Source organism: Anoplopoma fimbria, chromosome 8 (assembly GCF_027596085.1).
Source record: "Anoplopoma fimbria isolate UVic2021 breed Golden Eagle Sablefish chromosome 8, Afim_UVic_2022, whole genome shotgun sequence".
NCBI classification, from domain to species: domain Eukaryota; kingdom Metazoa; phylum Chordata; class Actinopteri; order Perciformes; family Anoplopomatidae; genus Anoplopoma; species Anoplopoma fimbria.
Genome location: NC_072456.1, coordinates 23,373,756 through 23,390,417, shown reverse-complemented (window position 1 = coordinate 23,390,417; position 16,662 = coordinate 23,373,756). Strand labels below are relative to the sequence as shown.

Below are 16,662 nucleotides of genomic sequence, written 5' to 3'. Positions count from 1 at the left end.
CACAAAATAGCTTGATCCCCGTTGTGTCCGGCCGTTACCCTGCAGGTGATGAGTTATAACGCACACAGAGAAACCCCCTCTGCTGCACACAACAGACATTCTTAGCCAGTGAAATTATTATTGTAATAAAGTCGCACAGCAGGAATCACAGCAGGGAGGAAAAATGAGAGCGTCGAGCCACACCGTCACCGACACCTTCGTGACTGGACGCCGTGCCTCTGCCAGAAAAATATAGTGAGTAAGTGCCCTCACCGCTAAGATATAAAGAAAACACACACACACACACACACACACACACACACACACACACACACACACACGCAGAAAGCTAGAAAAACACATTTTTCTTGAGTCAATGGTGCATTTGAGGTCGTGAACGTCCCTCCGGCGCCTCACTAACCGTTCCTTTTGAGTCCCATTGCGTCAGTAACAGACAAACCTGTCAGTGCACAGGCCAGAGACGGAGGGAAACGCTGATGGAGACGTCTTGACTCCGGGACTGCCACCATCGTAATTGCAGTGCCCTTCATGTGTGTGTTCTCTACTGGCTGGAACTCTGTTTGTTTTTATTTTGTTCAGAAAAACAAATTCTGAAAGGGAGTTCTGTTGCTGGAATAAGTGTCTACATGTATCCAAAAGTCTCAACTCAGCAGGCGAGTTAAAGAGCTTGAAGCCTCGGGTAACACTTGTTGAAGACGTGGAAGAGAGTTATTGGTGGTAATGACCATGAGACTGTTTAGTTTAGGTTGGACATTAGCCGCTGAAAGAAACTCATTAAATTTCTGCTGTTACAGGATTTTACCAATTCTTCCACTGAAATGAGTGGGAGCTTTATTTATACTCATGAATGTTTTACTGTTTTACTTATTGAAATGCTCTGGCAGTCTGTTAGGAACTCAAAATTACAAACATAACTTATAATCAAAATCTTTTGATTATAAGTTATTTGTTAAAAAAAAAAAATCTGTTTTTCACTCATCTGTACTGTTCATTGTGTGCATGTTGTCCTATTGAACTGCAGTTACAAATCACTAGATTATCACTGCATTTTGCATTTATTATAAAGATTCCTTATATTACCTCTAACACGACACAAAGAATGATTTTCTGGCTGCATCCTCAATTCATCCCCTCATTGCAATCATGGTTAGATTTTGTCATCATTTTGTATTTGAAGTTACTGTGAGACACTTTAAACTTTTGATGAAACAGACTTATTACTGATGCCTCTATATGACCTACAGAAGTAAACGAGCTTCAGCAAGAAGAGAGAACCAGAACCAGAACCAGAACCAGGACTGTTTGGAGCAGACTTTTAGACCCTGCTTCAGTAAAATGAGAGGTTTTCTTAAGACAAGATAAGATAAGATAAGATAATCCTTTATTAGTCCTGCAGTGGGGAAATTTAAAAAAAGTGGTCAGGCCTCAGTGAGAATTGAACTCACGACCCCTGGTTTACTAGACCAGTGCTCTAACCACTGAGCTATGAGGCCTTGCCTCAGGACTCCTGGTGCTTGGAAACTATACTGCTTTTGTCCACAGGGACCGCCAAAGTCAACACAAATACAAAGTTCTGTGAAGCAGCTTTAAATTAAAGACAACATTTGGGAGCATTTTCTGTACACCAAAAAAACAGAATGATTTGCAATACAAGTGCAACAAGACTGGCAATTAATAGACTGTGATGTTTTCATCAGAAATAATATTATCTTATAACTATAACTCCTTAAAAATCTAGAATGATCAAGTGGCACATCCTTTTTTATCCTGTCAATAATAAAATACTGTATGCTGGTTGGTTCTACAACATTTGCTGAGAAAAGTAACATTTTGTGTTTTCATGTTGCATATTTTCTACCATCTGGTTCCCTCCATGTTCAGTGTCTGTGATAAAGAATCGACCTGGAATGGCAGCAATTTCATGATGTCATGTCCTCATCAGACAGTCCTCTTGATATCGTCCTGAGTTCACAGAAATCAATAGTAGAAGCTGTCTGTGAAAATGACGGATAAGGCTCAGGAATGTCTCAAGTCTGGAACAAGTCTTTAAAAATAGACACTGAGGTTGTTCAACTCTTCTTCACAGCAGGAAAAGGCTCCAAGGAGAGAGGACTGCTGTGTTTCACGTACACATTGCCGTCCTCCAGCTTGACTTCATAGACTTGTTGCTGTAAAAAAACGAAACACAAAAACAAAGGAAGACATAAGAGCAGAAAAAAATCACGAGTAACTGTGGAAGCAGTTAGAACTCACACCTTAACGTGCGAGTTTATTTAAAGTCACAGTTTATTTAAAGTCACTTCACACATGTTAAAAATGTAGCAAACCCTCAACCCTTTGATTTTTATGTTTCTTCTGCAGCTTGTTATGAAAACGGAAACAACAGTTTATGAAAATGATTAAAGGAAAATAGGACAAGATGTTTATGGAAAGTAAAGCTCTCGTTTGGACCGTTCACTGCATCCAAACAACACAAAGAAGGGGAAGAAAAGATGTTCGACAGAGCAAAAAGGGGAACATAATCTTAACTCTGACTCATGAGCTTTGATTTTCTTTCATGCCGTGTCAATCAGTGGAACTTCCTCTTTCTGATAGCAGTAGATGATTTGTCTACATGATTTGTCTACAAATGTTTACATAAACTCCCAAGTGCAGTTGAGGATACAATGATGTTGCATTTACAGATTTTGCACATATCTTAGCAGCTTTTTTTGAGGTCATCACATGTTTACACTGACCTGTAAGGACGTCCCTGACTTCCCTGTCCTGAGGTCAAAGTTGTAGTCGTGCCAGGGACAGAAGACCTGCAGGACGCCGTCGGCCTCCTCGATGTCGCCCTCACACAGAGGACCGCCTGGGAAACGCAGACGGGAAATTGTTAATCACAGCCTCTTGAAAAACAAAATGAATTTTGTTGTCGTCCTTGTTGAGATGATGTGATTGTGCTGTGAGGATTGCATAACAACGTTGTTGAGTAGGGAAATTATGATGCGCCCCAGTGAACGCTGGTTACTAATTATCAAGGACAAACACCTAGCGAGGGCTAGAATTTAATTTAGGGAGCTTTATTTATTATTTATTTATTATCTCCTGATCTTTTCTCTCTTATCTTTACTTATCTTTTATATTTAAAAATACATAACTTCTCGCTTGGCTTGCAGATGTACTCAGCTCGTCATTTGACATTGGACAACATCAACATACATATTACCAAGCAATCATTATTGTACATCTGTATTTTGATAAAATACCAAAAGATTGTATACATTTTACTAATTATTTATACAGTACCAGTCAAAAGTTTGGACACACCTTCTCATTCAATGGTTTTTCTTTAATTTTATTTTTTTCTACATTGTAGATTAATATTGAAGACACCCAAACTATGAAGGAACACATATGGAATTATGTGGTAAACAAAACAAATGCTCAACAAACCAGAATATGTTTTATATTTTAGATTCTTCAAAGTAGTTGACTGGTACTGTAGTTTGTATAGTTATGTAGAATAATTATATCATTTGTTATAGATTGCTACTGACTAAAAATGGAGACGGGTTTGCTTTTATGAGGGTAATATATAAAATTATTATAACTTTACTGTGAAGTCAATTCTTTTTCAACAGGCATATTGTCGAAGTAACCAAATATAACACATTATTAGGGCCCCCAGTACAACCACTGCCTCCACTTTCCATTGCTACGCCCCTGATGACATGGTGAAACTGAAAGGAGACACTTTCAGTCCCAGATGAGGGATCATTAAACCAGAACCTCATGATCTATGAGAGGAACTCACCCACTCATATATTGTCGGTGCATTTTCTATATTAATGTGAATAAACTCACAATTTTACAAATAAAATAAAAAAAAGTGCATTATTCTGTCTTGTATATATGATGCTTTTACCGGAATGTGCGCAACGAGCATCCATGGCGTAAAACTCCCCCTTCACATAGAACAGGCAGACGTCAGAGTTGAAGCCGAGCGAGGAGTACATCAGGCGGCAGCGTTTGGCGGAGAGCCCCGCTGTCGGGCCTATGAGCCTCCACGAAGCGCCCTCTTCCTCTCCGGAGCCAGAAGCCATAAAGAAACAGAGGAATTTTGTTTTGTTTTTCTAATTTGGGCTGCAAATCTGCTGCGAATGCATTTGGGAAAAATCCATTTTCATCCACCAAAGACCGAGCGATGCGACTTGTCAGTGCGGGAATGAGCTGCTTCCATCCGGGCTGCGAGCTGCTGCTGCTGCCGGCGAGCCGTGACGCCGTCATACCGAGGACCGGGCACGGCCGAGAATGAAGAGAGATCAGTTATATTCTCTTAGTTGTATCAGCTTCAAATACAGCTGCTCTAAAAAATAATCACAAAACTGAAGCAGCAGCTAGATCCAGCTTGCAAAAAAAAAAAAAAAAAAAAAAAAAAAAAAAAAAAGCTTTAGAGACACTTATGATAAATACACTGTTCAATTTTGACATTTTGTTCTACTTTGCTTCCAGAACGTGTCTTATTTCAGACTCGTGGAAAGAAAACATCCAAAATATACACTTTTAGAAGCTTATTTTACTACTTTGTCAGTTTATGTCTGTAGATTTCCCCCTAAAATAACCAAAGGCTCCATTAGATAATGCCTCATTTGATATGTAAACAATCCTTTTCAGAAAAAAGTTGTTGTCTTAATGTAAGTAATCAACTGGGGATTTTCATGATGATCTATCTATAAGTTCAGTGTTTCACCTGTAGAGTCTTCAACATGTATGTAATCTTATAATACATATCTTTAAAGGATGTTTCCAATAAATCTTTTTTTTCTCAGACTCTGATCCAGAAATCTCCCTTCAGTAACACATCCACCAAACTTTCCAGTTTCATTCCTTTCTATATTCTGATGGTTTTTAGAGGCGTTTGTATCATTCATAGCCGCATTTATACAACATTTTATTCCTAAAAATATGTCCAAAATGAATTTTTTACAGTATTTTCTGTTTTATGGAATGATACGAAGAGATATCCAATATCCCACTTTGTGAAAAACCTTTGACTCTGATATGTCAACAAAATGAAACAAGAATTTTGAACCTGGCTTCATGCAAAGCTCAGGTTTCCATTCTGAAAATGTATGTAAATAAGCACATTTTTCATAATGGTGAATTGAAGATAATGCATAATTTGCACTTGTAATGCAAAAAATAGTATTAATCAACTGGGAAAGTTTCATAGTGATATCTATAAGTAAAATGTTTTACCCTGTTCACCTGCGTGTCTCCCCTTACTGTGGGGACTTCTGTCCGTCATAATAAACAGGCCTACATGTTTTTATTAAGAATACACCCAGACACACATTTCCTGTTCTTTGATTAAAGTGAGTTTGTGACTCGTTTTATGTTCAAACAATGAAACTCTGCAAACATACCAGTCCTCTAGGCTTTTTCCTGGTGGCCCTGTTGACTTTATTGGGAGCACTTTAATACACAGAGAGTTGGACTTCTTCCCAAAGAGTGCGGTGAATGAGCATAATTACTTTTTTATGTACTGTGCAAATAGTTCAAACTCATTTCCTAATTATCAGCTATAAAGCCTTCTATTGTTCTTACATGGCAGACTCTTTGGGTGCTGCTGACGGGTGTTTGGATGATTTCTTCAGGTTTCCACAGTGCAGGTTCTAAACATTATTATAGGTTTTTCATGAGCCAGTGTTTTTAGTTGTTCAGCTTGCACTCACTGCAAAAGTAAAATCCATCTCTGTCAGAAGAACTTTATCAAATAAAAGTTGAGGGAAAAGATAAAATGTAACTTCAAAGAGATAAAACAGGACCTCCAACTTCTGTCAATCACTTCAACCTCAACCTTTTATATTTGTTCCATATGTCTACAACAAAGTAGATTTATGACTCATAATCAACGTCAGTGTTTAAAACTGACCTTTCCAGTAGCATTGAAGTTCAATATTTTTGGCACATTTATCCAGTTGGCAAATTGCTTTAAAAAAAAAGAAAGATCTGTATTTCTTCAACTTTTATTCGCTTTGTCTCCATCACTTTATCGTGCCAGTAATAATGCCGCTGGCGGTTAAGCCTAGAAGTAATGCGAGTTACTGTCTAGACCGGAGTGATGCAAAACAGAGTGCGCTTGTTCTGATTCCTGACTTTGAAAGAACTGACTCATGTAAGGCCGTCGCAGTGCGAGCTCAGAGGAGGAGGGATGAGAAAACGTGTCATGGGCAGGAAGAAAGAAAGTGGACTGCGTCTTGTCAGAAGTTGGATCTCACTGAGGAAAAAGGAGAGCCAATGTAAAGAAACCTGAGCAGAGTGACCGAATAAGTTGTATTCTAGGGCCTAACAGCCTTAACAGGTTGTCAGGTTATCATCATTATAACTCATTCTCCACACGTCTCCACCTGTGACCTTTAAGACCTGATGTAGTTCTATTAAGTGTAAATTCTGAAAAAAGACTTCGACATGCAAACAGTTTAGATTATGTTATATTATCTAAATATTATGGAATATCATGTCATGTAATAGTACAGTGAGAATCTGTGTTTGGTTCTGCCTTGATAGTTGCTCAGCATCACTTTGTACAGCTGAGATACGTTGGTTATTTTGTGCTGAGTCATGACTACCAGTGCAACTCTGTCTCCTACAAAATGAAGATCCGATTAAACTAAACTGCATTCTCAATAACTTTTCCTGGGAAACTGATCTTCTCTCAGATTACAATCACAGTTTATAACCGTTTAAACATGTGGTTGTTGTTATAAATTGAAGGGAATCAAAAGTGATACAAATGTACTTTTTTAGGTTTAGGCAACAAAAAATTCCCCCTTATTAAGTTTAGGCAATAAATGTACTTTGTTAGGGTTAGTAATAAAACATCATGGTTTAGCTTAGAAAATAAATGAAAATTGAAACCCAACTAAACAAAAATGCAACAAAAATACTTGGGTATGTTTAGGCAACAAATGTACTTCAGATGTTTAGGCAACAAATTAACTTTGTAAGGTTTAGACAACAAAAGTACTTCATAAGATTAAGGCGACACAGGTACTTTGTTAGGTTTAGTTACAAATATCATGGTTTAGCTTCAAATTAAAACAAAATTGAAACAAAACTAAACAACAAAGCAACAAAAGGACTTGGTAAAGCAACAAAAGGACTTGGTAAAGCAACAAAAGGACTTGGTAAAGCAACAAAAGGACTTGGTAAAGCAACAAAAGGCCTTGGTTCACACGTGACTCTGCAGACTTATTTGAAACCTATTTCTGATACATCAAAAGTAAACATAATCCACGCCGGAATACGTTTTAATCAAAATGTAAATTACAATGTAGTTTGCAGTTGTGGGAATGTGATTTTTAGTAGGCAAGGCTGGTCAGTGTGTAACACATCAAAAGCAATGCCCTGAGGAATTAAAAAAGTAAAACAATGCACGCTTTTTTCAATCACTCTTTGCTCATTGTTCAAACAGGGAGAGGACCATAATAGCTTTATTAAACTTAAATAACTCAAACTTCAATGAGTGTTTAACTGCATATCATCACAGCGTTTCACTGTGAATACCCAGAATAAAACCCAAATAACAAGCAGCAGTGAATCACAGCTGGGGATATTTTGGCGTGGTGATTAGCACAGGGAGACCTGAATCATGCCGCCTCCACTTACACAGCAGGGTTTGATTGGAAAATCACCAAAGGTGTTTACTTCCAACAATGCTGCCAAGTTTTACTAAATAGAGGGGTGGGTCCTGATGCTATGAAATGGGCTTCAGTGTATTTTTCAGCCAAACAGCTGTTGAGTGAAGTGGGCATGTCTGCAGGGTTTTAGGTGCCACGGACAAACTGACAGTCATTACCAACAGCTCCGCTCTGGCATGCTGAGAGGTGAGAAAACTGCAAGGCACACGCTGTGAATCAAATTAAATGAGCTCCAAATGATTTGAGTTTTTTTAGAGAGAGAGAGAGGGGGGGGAGTAATTACAGTACAAAATGATGTACTGTGGAAAATGTGAATCAGTGGGCTGGATGGGATTAGTAAACAAAGGTGCAGACATCCAGAGACGGGCCAAAATGAGGATAGCACTGTCCATGAATTTATTTCACTTCTCGTTGTGGCCCTTCGACTACTGGACGGCGCAGCTATTTGTATCAGGCAAAATTTGGTGCAGAGAAAAGTCTGGCTCAGATGAGATATTAGACTGCGAGCGGAGCCCAAACTCATCCATCATTAGCCTCATGTTGTCCACAACCCAGCAAACCAACCTCAAATGTCTCCTAACTCATCCGCCAAGGATGGATGGAAGACAAACTCTCCGGCCAACGTGCTTTTTTATTAGCTAAGCAAATGTTTCTGCCAAGCTCAGAGCGCCGCTACCTGCTCGCTTTGCTCCTCGTTCCAATCAATCTTGTCATTCAAGTGCTTCTCGTTTCACGTACCTATGTGAGCGGCAGCGTGATTTAAAGCTCCCACAAGGAACTCATATGGGGGATAAACTCTGTTATTGGCTCAGTGAACGAGAATAGCCATACTGCTGTTATGTCACTTCAAATGCAAAAAATCCAGACTAGTTTTGATGTTCAGTGGACAGGAAACTGAACCCACAACTGACTCCTGGACCCAGTCCCGATGTCTGCCCTCACACACCCGCATTCCCAATAAGAACCCAAGGCTCTGCGCTGTGAAAACGATAAGTGGTCAAGGGCCCTTTAATAAACGTTTGAGCTCTTTATGCACATTTAATACAAGTCTGCAATGCTGCTGACTTTGCTTAAGGAGATTACCCACAATTCATAGTGTTGCAATGTTAAAAATAGGCATAACAGGAGGTCAGAAATCATCAAGAACAAGTTTACACAAAAAGTCTCTACCCTGTTGATTTGTATTAATTTGCTCTGATCACACATCATAAAATATAGACTTATTAGAACTGGAAAGTGAGCAGCAGACTTAAATAAACTAGACCCCCCCCTTTGCCTGGACCTCATGTTCACAATGTAAATCAAGTGAGAAGTAGGGTCATTTTCTCATAGATAAACTGCTGATTTGCCCCCTGATGGCCATTTGAGAAAATGCAGGTTTAAGGCCCATCCACATTGGCCTCACCTTTCAAAACCAAAGGTTGCCGCCTGGTAACTCAAATGATTTATGAGTCTCGCACTCCTTTGCCACAGGTAACACCTGATTTCATCAAGCGCTGGCCCATTCCTCATGAACCATTTCAAGCCCTACGCCATCTTGCCTTCATACCGATCACACAGGTAACGGTAAATGCAAAAGTAAAACATTTTCTGTAAAGTGCAATAAATCGTTATAGTACTTTTCTATTCTTCTTCTAGTCTCTTTTGTTGTCAATGTCAAATGTTTAGTCAAATGTCTCTTATGTTGAGATGTTTTCATGTAGTTTTTGTGATGTTTTTTTATGTGAAGCTCTTTTTCCCTTGTTTTATTATATCATTCATGTTTTCTCACTTTTGATTTTCTGCCTCGTCCCCTGACCCTCGTTAGCCTCTGCAGTCACCAGTCCTCCTGCTCACCTGTTCTCACTTCCCCATTAGTCAGTCACTATTTAAACCTTCCAGGATCCTCGCTTCTTTGTCACTTTGTCATCGTTGTTATGTGATGTTCTGTTTCCCGTTGGCCTTCCGGACCGTCGGCCCTGTTTGGACACTGGCCACATGTAAATTGAATTAACAATAAATCACTTAAGTAATGCTGCTGCTTTCTCAGCTCTCTGCATTTGAGTCCAATCTCTGTCCAAGTACTGCCTGAACGAGGACTATAGCTGCACATAACAATTACTTTTTTTATTGATTTATTCTTAAGATTTTATTTCAAAATTGGAAATAAATTGAACAACTAATTTACCCAAAAGAAATTTCCAAAACTCGTCTGATTTAAAATTCCAATATGTTAGTTTGTAACTTTAGTGTAAGCTATTTTCTCGTTTATACATGACCATTAAAGGAAACAGAAAAATATAAAATGGACAAATAACGTTAGAAGACACGTGGTGTAAAATTGCGTTACCATAACAGCAGGTGTGCAGACATGACTTTAAATGTGGATGCGATAAAGAAACATTTAGAAAATAAATTCTAAGTGACTACAACTAAAATAAACACTTTGTGCATGTTGCTAATTATACTAATATTTCATGTTTTGAGGGAACAAAAAATGAACAGGGCACGTTGCTGTCTTGTTGCCATATTGAAAAAGCGCTCGTGTTGATCAATAGCAGTTGTTCTGCTGACATAAACCGTTATCAATATGCAGTTTACAGAGCATCACATTGTCTCTGTCTAAAATACTTCCCACACTTCAGAGGATCTTTGGCGAGGTTTCTTTTTGCCGCAGCCAGTTCTCCAGGCAGAATGCATGCTTGCACCGGGCGCAGCCATCCATGCAAATTATGTAAATGTTTTTATTTCTTAATCGAAGACGTTTAGGTATCGACATGTCTTGTGCCCAAGACATATTTCATTGGGCACAGTACTTAGGTAGCTTCATATTTAGCATACTGACCAACTTTAACTTTAACCAAAGTTTGATAAGTGTCCCGGCATTAAGACTTGGCCTCCTGTACTGCAGCAGGACTGCCCCCAAAGATATAATGTCAGATCCTAAGAGAGGACTGATGAGGGCTAACCGCAGTCCATACCGAGTCAGCAGTTGGACAATGCAATAAAAACACCAAACAATGACTAAACTGCCTAAAATCTCCTCGAGGGAAGCCACACAAATCCTGACATAAGTGTGAAGGATATTGGATCATTTGTCAAGAAGGAAACCCTCCAGTTCTGTGAGAAAGGAAACGGAACCAACACACTCTTATGCTCCTGATCTCATAAAGGTGTGCGTGACTCTGGTTTCTGTGGAGGCCATGGAAGGATCCTTAATAAGTGTTCATGAGACCACTCTTTGATTTGTTTAGCAGTGTTTATGGGCTCATCAGGATCTTGGAGAACCGGATCGTGGTTGGGTAACAGTGTTTGCCCCACCTCGACCCGTAAAATGGTCTCATTCTCCGGCTATTATACGACCATGCAGAGCAATAATCAGATCTAATGACGCGGCATGGCTGCTCGCACCATTACAGAACCGCAGCAATAAACTGTTGGCAGCCGTCGACCCAGACTGTAGGCATCCTCTGGCTTTTTCCAAACATAAAGCTGCCCGAGCAAAGGGAAAAAGGGTGAACGGCGAGATGACTCATCAGACCAGGTTTTGGTCTCAATTACAGAAAACAGGACGAGCAGACCTCTTGCTGCTTTCTGGCAATCAACTTAATATGTGACATCTGTGCAGCCTGACTTATTGTAATTCTGCATCTTCAGGGTCGGTCATTCTTTATGCGCTGTGGTTCTTTTTTCCTGCCTATTATTAGTGTGGATAAAAAAACAAAAATTCAAATAGAAATGACGAACATCGACTTTGAAATGATGATTAATGGCCTTGTTTGCCTCTCTTGGGATTGGCCTTTGTGGGATTGATGGTGCTGAAATGTAACACAGGCACTTCCTGCTCTCGACTGTTTTCACAGTCTACTTTCTCCAGGTGTCGACAAACTTACTTTGACATCCTTAATGTTCTTTACAATGCTACTCCTCGTGTTAAAAGGTTAGTGTTGACATTTAGCTTTTTTTTTTTTTTCCTGGAAATGTAATCTGACAGGAGAACTGTGATGCTTTACAGCAAGATTTCCTTTAGTGTAACATGAAGTAACAGTCTGAAGATGTGAGGGAAAAGAGAGCGAGATTCAGACTCATTTTTCCAAATGGCATCGCTCACTAAAGTGCACCTTGTTTAACCTGCAAGCATCTTAAACCTTAGAATGTTTTTCTCCAACCAATTTGTCAAGGAAAGACGTTTAATGGCACCCGTGAGACAGCAAGGGCATGACATCGAGCCACTGAGTCACTCTCTGTAACGTCTGCCCCCCCCTCCACTGCAAACATGTCTGCAGGAGAGATCAGACTATGCTGCATTCCTTCCTTCATGTCCTCAGTCCTGATTGTATCCAGATACAATACGTCTTGTTCCCAGCTAAGCAGACGGACTGTTAGGGGAGGTAGAGTCTGAATAGTGAGGAAGAGCAGGAGGAGGCGTGAGTTCACTATCTGAAAATGCAGACGTGTTGTTGTCCAGACGTGCCTCTGTGATGTTACTTCTAATGTGGTGACATATTGTGTTGATTGGAGGAAACAGGATCAGGTATATTTGTTGGTGACGCATTGTGCAGTTTTTCAGGAAACCCTGATGTTTATTGTATGTGGTTAAATGGGCATGAAACACAACTAAATTATATTTCATGATTTTAAAGCTACGAGGGACTTTGTTTTTTGTGTTGATTTTGGCGGTCCCTGTGGACAAAAGTGGTATTGTATCCAAGCACAATAGCCCTTTTAGAAAACCTCTCATTTTACTGCAGCAGGGTCTGAGGGTCCGTGCAGTCCTGGTTTTGGTTCTCCTGTGCTTCCTTTCTCTTCAGCGGGCCCAGCAATACGGCCTGGGCCTCCAGCAGCGTTGTGTCGTTTGCTCCAAATGAAGACTGACTTACTTAAGAATTAAGACTAGCTAACTATATTGGAATAGCCAATATTCTTGATTACTTATATAGTCAAAAGTTTAAAATTACATACAAACAATGTTGAACTGTTTGAAATGTAAGCGGCTAAAGCATATATGTTGTGTTTGGACAACATCTGAGAATGCATTAAACATTAACTTTGGCTACAGCCATGTCCTACTTAGCAGTAAACAGGAAATTTAAGGAAGGAACTGCTGAGGCGGATGACATAAATTTAGTAGGTATTTGGTCATAAATAAATCGGACAAAGTCAAGCTTTGACCAGTTGGTCATGGTGGATGAAAAGGCATCAGTTATTCGCATTCATTCTCTGTGCACCATGGTGATCTGTACCAAATTTAGAGGAAAATCCAGCAAATAATTTGAGTTAGATTTTTCACTCAAAAGCAGAAATGTCCAGCTCGATGTAGCGCTAGAGGAAAAGTCATGGGATCACCAAAGTCATTAGGATTCAGCTTTAGCGGATCATCATTTCCTGTGTAAAATTTCACGGCTTGTTAAGAGTTGTATGGATATTTAAGTCTGGATAAATGAGAAATGACCAGGTTGGTCTCAATGAGAGGCACAGAGATTTATTTTTTTTCCACACCATCTACTTTTTTATGTCCCGTTTATTTATTTTTTGTGTCCTGACTGAATTTACTTTGTGTAGCTCACGCTGTCAGACATTAACCTGATGCACCAGATGATTTGTTACACAGAACCATCTGGGAAGCAGTCAATGGAAACTGTTTGGAAAAGCGCAGGCGCTTTCAAAAAAATACTTGAGAGGTAATTGGTCAAACAATCTGACAATCAAACTCATGCTGAAGCGAATCTGGAGAAGAGTGAAACATATTTTCCATCAAGAAAAGCCTTCAGTGTCTCCAGTTGCTCTCCAGTTCTGGTATAAACTGATGCTATTGCAGCATCTACGCTAACTCCGTAGCGTAGATGCAAGTCCGTTTGTATATACGTCTATGGGAAAATGAGCCTACTTCTCACTTTTTATTTATTACCTCAGTAACCATTTTAATCATGAGTTTATGGTCTCAATCGTTAGTTTCACATCTTCTCCAATACAGTATGATGTTCATAAATAAAAAACGGTCTTTCACCCGGTAGACTGTTCACTGGAAAGTCACTGTTGATTGATTTGTCATGTAACTGCCGCACTTAAGCAACGCCACTTCCGTAGTTGTTGTAACCCAAACGATGATCTTTTCCTAAACCTTAAGAAGTATTTTTTTTGGCCTAAAGATAGAAGTTTATTTTGAAAAGATTTTATGCATGTTAAAAGCGGATATTAACTCATGATGCTGAACTATTGTAGGAAAACGCACAAAAAATGCAAGGAGCTTTTTCGTAATATATACAAACATTTGTATGAGTCGACTTCTCATATAGCACAGAAAAAAAGAAAATGGAAAGAAAAGAAAAAATACATATTTATTAAGAAATGAAGATGCCATGATATGCAGTTTCTCGCCTATAATAACTTTACTCTGCTCATTCTGCAAATGTCTACACACCGAACCTTCTGAAATACATCAAGCTCCTCCACACCAACATAATAATTCATATTCAGCCCTCAGGCACACAGAGACTTAAAAATACACTTTTGGCTCCAACAGGCCAACGACCCGCAATTTATTTCGCCTTGAGAACTACTTTATGAGGCAGAATGCCAGTTTGAATTTTTTAAAGAATGACCACAACATATGTCTTAATCTTCACAGAACTCATCTGACACAGTCAACGCAACTCTACTGTGATCTTACCTGATTTGGCAGATAATAAAGGAGTTGACATGATGCATGGATTCAGGTGCGTTAAAACATATTGGTAGCTGGGGCCCCATATGACAGAGAGAAAAAACGTTGTTGGAACACTGCATGTAGAAGTGGCCCATGGAGACACGTTAAGCTTGTTCCTGTCTGATGACCAACTGATTCAAACCCCGGCTCAAACTAAAGTCTTTCTTCTCGTGGAGGCTTCAAGCCTCACTGACCTGCATGTGTCCCATAACAGTGCTCCTAAATGGACACGCTGTACTCCCGGCCCCTCGACAACAGAGAGAACGCATTTTATGGAAGAATATAGAATACAGTCTGGAACAAGACAGATCAGAGGCAGGATAACGGGGACCAACGGCTTTCTCACAAAGTAAACAACGATTTTATTCAAGTGTGCGTGTTCCTGGTTTTATTGGAGACCTATTATAAAACAGCCCATTTTCTAAGTCATACCTCCCAGGCTGTAAGCTTGTCAGACGCGTACCTCTCAATAATTATTTTGCTCAAGAGATCAACAGCAGCCATCAGACTAAATTGAGCCTAAATAAAATTCAGGCATCAATTGATCCAACATGTTTCCGTCAGAGAGGATGCTGTAATGGCCAAAGGAGATGTAAAAGAATCACTAAAAATAATACCAGCCTAGACATGTCTATCAATCTTATGTTTAAGCAGGTCACACACTGAATGTAAGCATTTAAGAAAAGAAAGCTCAGCTCTTTAAAAGACCAATTTGATAGACCATGAAAGGAAAGATGAAAATCTGCGTTGGCCAACAGCTTCTAACCACATCACCGCATCAAGCGGCCTCCCAGGCCAGAGGATGAGAACATGCAGGACTCATGGAGGAGGGATCGATTTGTAAGGGGGGGGGGGGGACCTGTCCATCTGGGAAAGTGAACATTCAGAAACAAAGGTCTCATGGAGTGAAACTCAGCATGTTTTTAGTACCATCTTCAGGGTGACTCACGCAATGTTTGCACAAATGGGGATAGATTTGAACACAATATTTCCGTGATTCTAACCGCACAAGTGAGTGAGGGTCACAGTGACTACGTCCGTTTCTTATATACAGACTATAATTCCACTTAACCGGTCAGCAGTATAGTCAGCCAGATACGAAACCATATCTCACAGTAAACCTGATTCTGATCCAAAATGTTCCCCGGCTCAATTCACACTAAATACAACTGATTGTTTAAAATGTGACATCAAATAAGAATGTCTCACCTCTTTAATGTTTTTTACAAATGTCTCCTTTCATTGCACTGAAAAGCTGTTGAAACTGTGAGGATCAGCAGTAACATCTGGGTCAAAATCTTCCCCCAACCTCAGACACCTCTTGTCGTCCACATGTTCTTTCATTTCACTTCAGATCTGGCAAATATAATGAGGTGCACTTGCTAAAAAAACTAGGTCAGGGCAGTAGCTGACTGGTTGGAATAACCAGTGCATTGCCCAGAGATCCGTTCATGCCCTCCTGACTTTCCTTGGAGTGTGAGCTAGGAGCATTAGAGTCACAGTGGAACACTTAATGAGGTGATGAGTGTCTTTCCAGTCAAAGAACTGGAGGGCCAAAGGTCCAGCAATTGTCCAATTTAATACTTCCATAAGAACCTGAAGGGAATGGGCTCCAGAGATTCTAGCTGTTGAACTTAAATAATTGAAAAAAAGCCCTCAAAGAATGAGAGATATTGCCTGATATCAGACAGAATTGTCAACTCATTACACTTCGTTTCCATCTTCAGTCTTGAAATTGCCTCCACTCTGACCGTTTTATTTTCCAATCCCTAGAGACCAATGTATCCGGCTGAATCATTACAATATTTTAAGTCAACTATGATACATAGCCGTGCAAACAAAACAGTAAAAAGTGGAGCTGAGCTCAGTAAAAACCAAACTACGATGTTAGTTGCTTTTTAGAAGATATGACACACTGCTTGACAACGGCGTCAGTTGCACCTGTGGCGCTATTGGCACACAACAAAGAGATTGATTGATGATCATTGGATTGAGTGCTGCAGGAATTAAACTGTATTTTTGTAGGAAGTTAGCATCGCACAGGTTCACTGGACAAGTAGCCAAAGGCTTTTTGCCATTGGATTTTTGGATTATTGCAGAAATTAAGGTCTGTGGCAACGTTTATGATACTTACAAACTTTGTTCAGCAAGATAATCTTCACAAATGAACACCACTTTAATGATTTCTTACTATTATCTAGACAGATACCCTAACCCAAAACCCACTCAAAGAAACCCATTGAGATGTGGTAAAAAATACTCACTTATTTCTGGGTTTTAATTCTCATA

At 39.6% G+C, this 16,662-nt stretch overlaps 1 protein-coding gene and 1 non-coding gene across 2 annotated transcripts; both read right to left on the bottom strand.

The window, feature by feature from the left end:
- Positions 1–1,395: 1,395 nt before the first annotated feature.
- Positions 1,396–4,278, bottom strand: si:ch211-212d10.2 (uncharacterized protein LOC557710 homolog). Its single transcript, XM_054603470.1, has 3 exons — positions 3,911–4,278; positions 2,739–2,854; positions 1,396–2,168 (listed from the first exon to the last, which is right to left on the bottom strand). Exons 1-3 carry the CDS (start codon positions 4,086–4,088, stop codon positions 2,070–2,072), a joined length of 393 nt encoding a protein of 130 aa, XP_054459445.1. The 5' UTR covers positions 4,089–4,278; the 3' UTR covers positions 1,396–2,069.
- On the bottom strand, positions 1,421–1,493 carry trnat-agu (transfer RNA threonine (anticodon AGU)). Its single transcript has one exon. It is a non-coding gene; the product is annotated as a tRNA-Thr (tRNA).
- Positions 4,279–16,662: the final 12,384 nt, after the last annotated feature.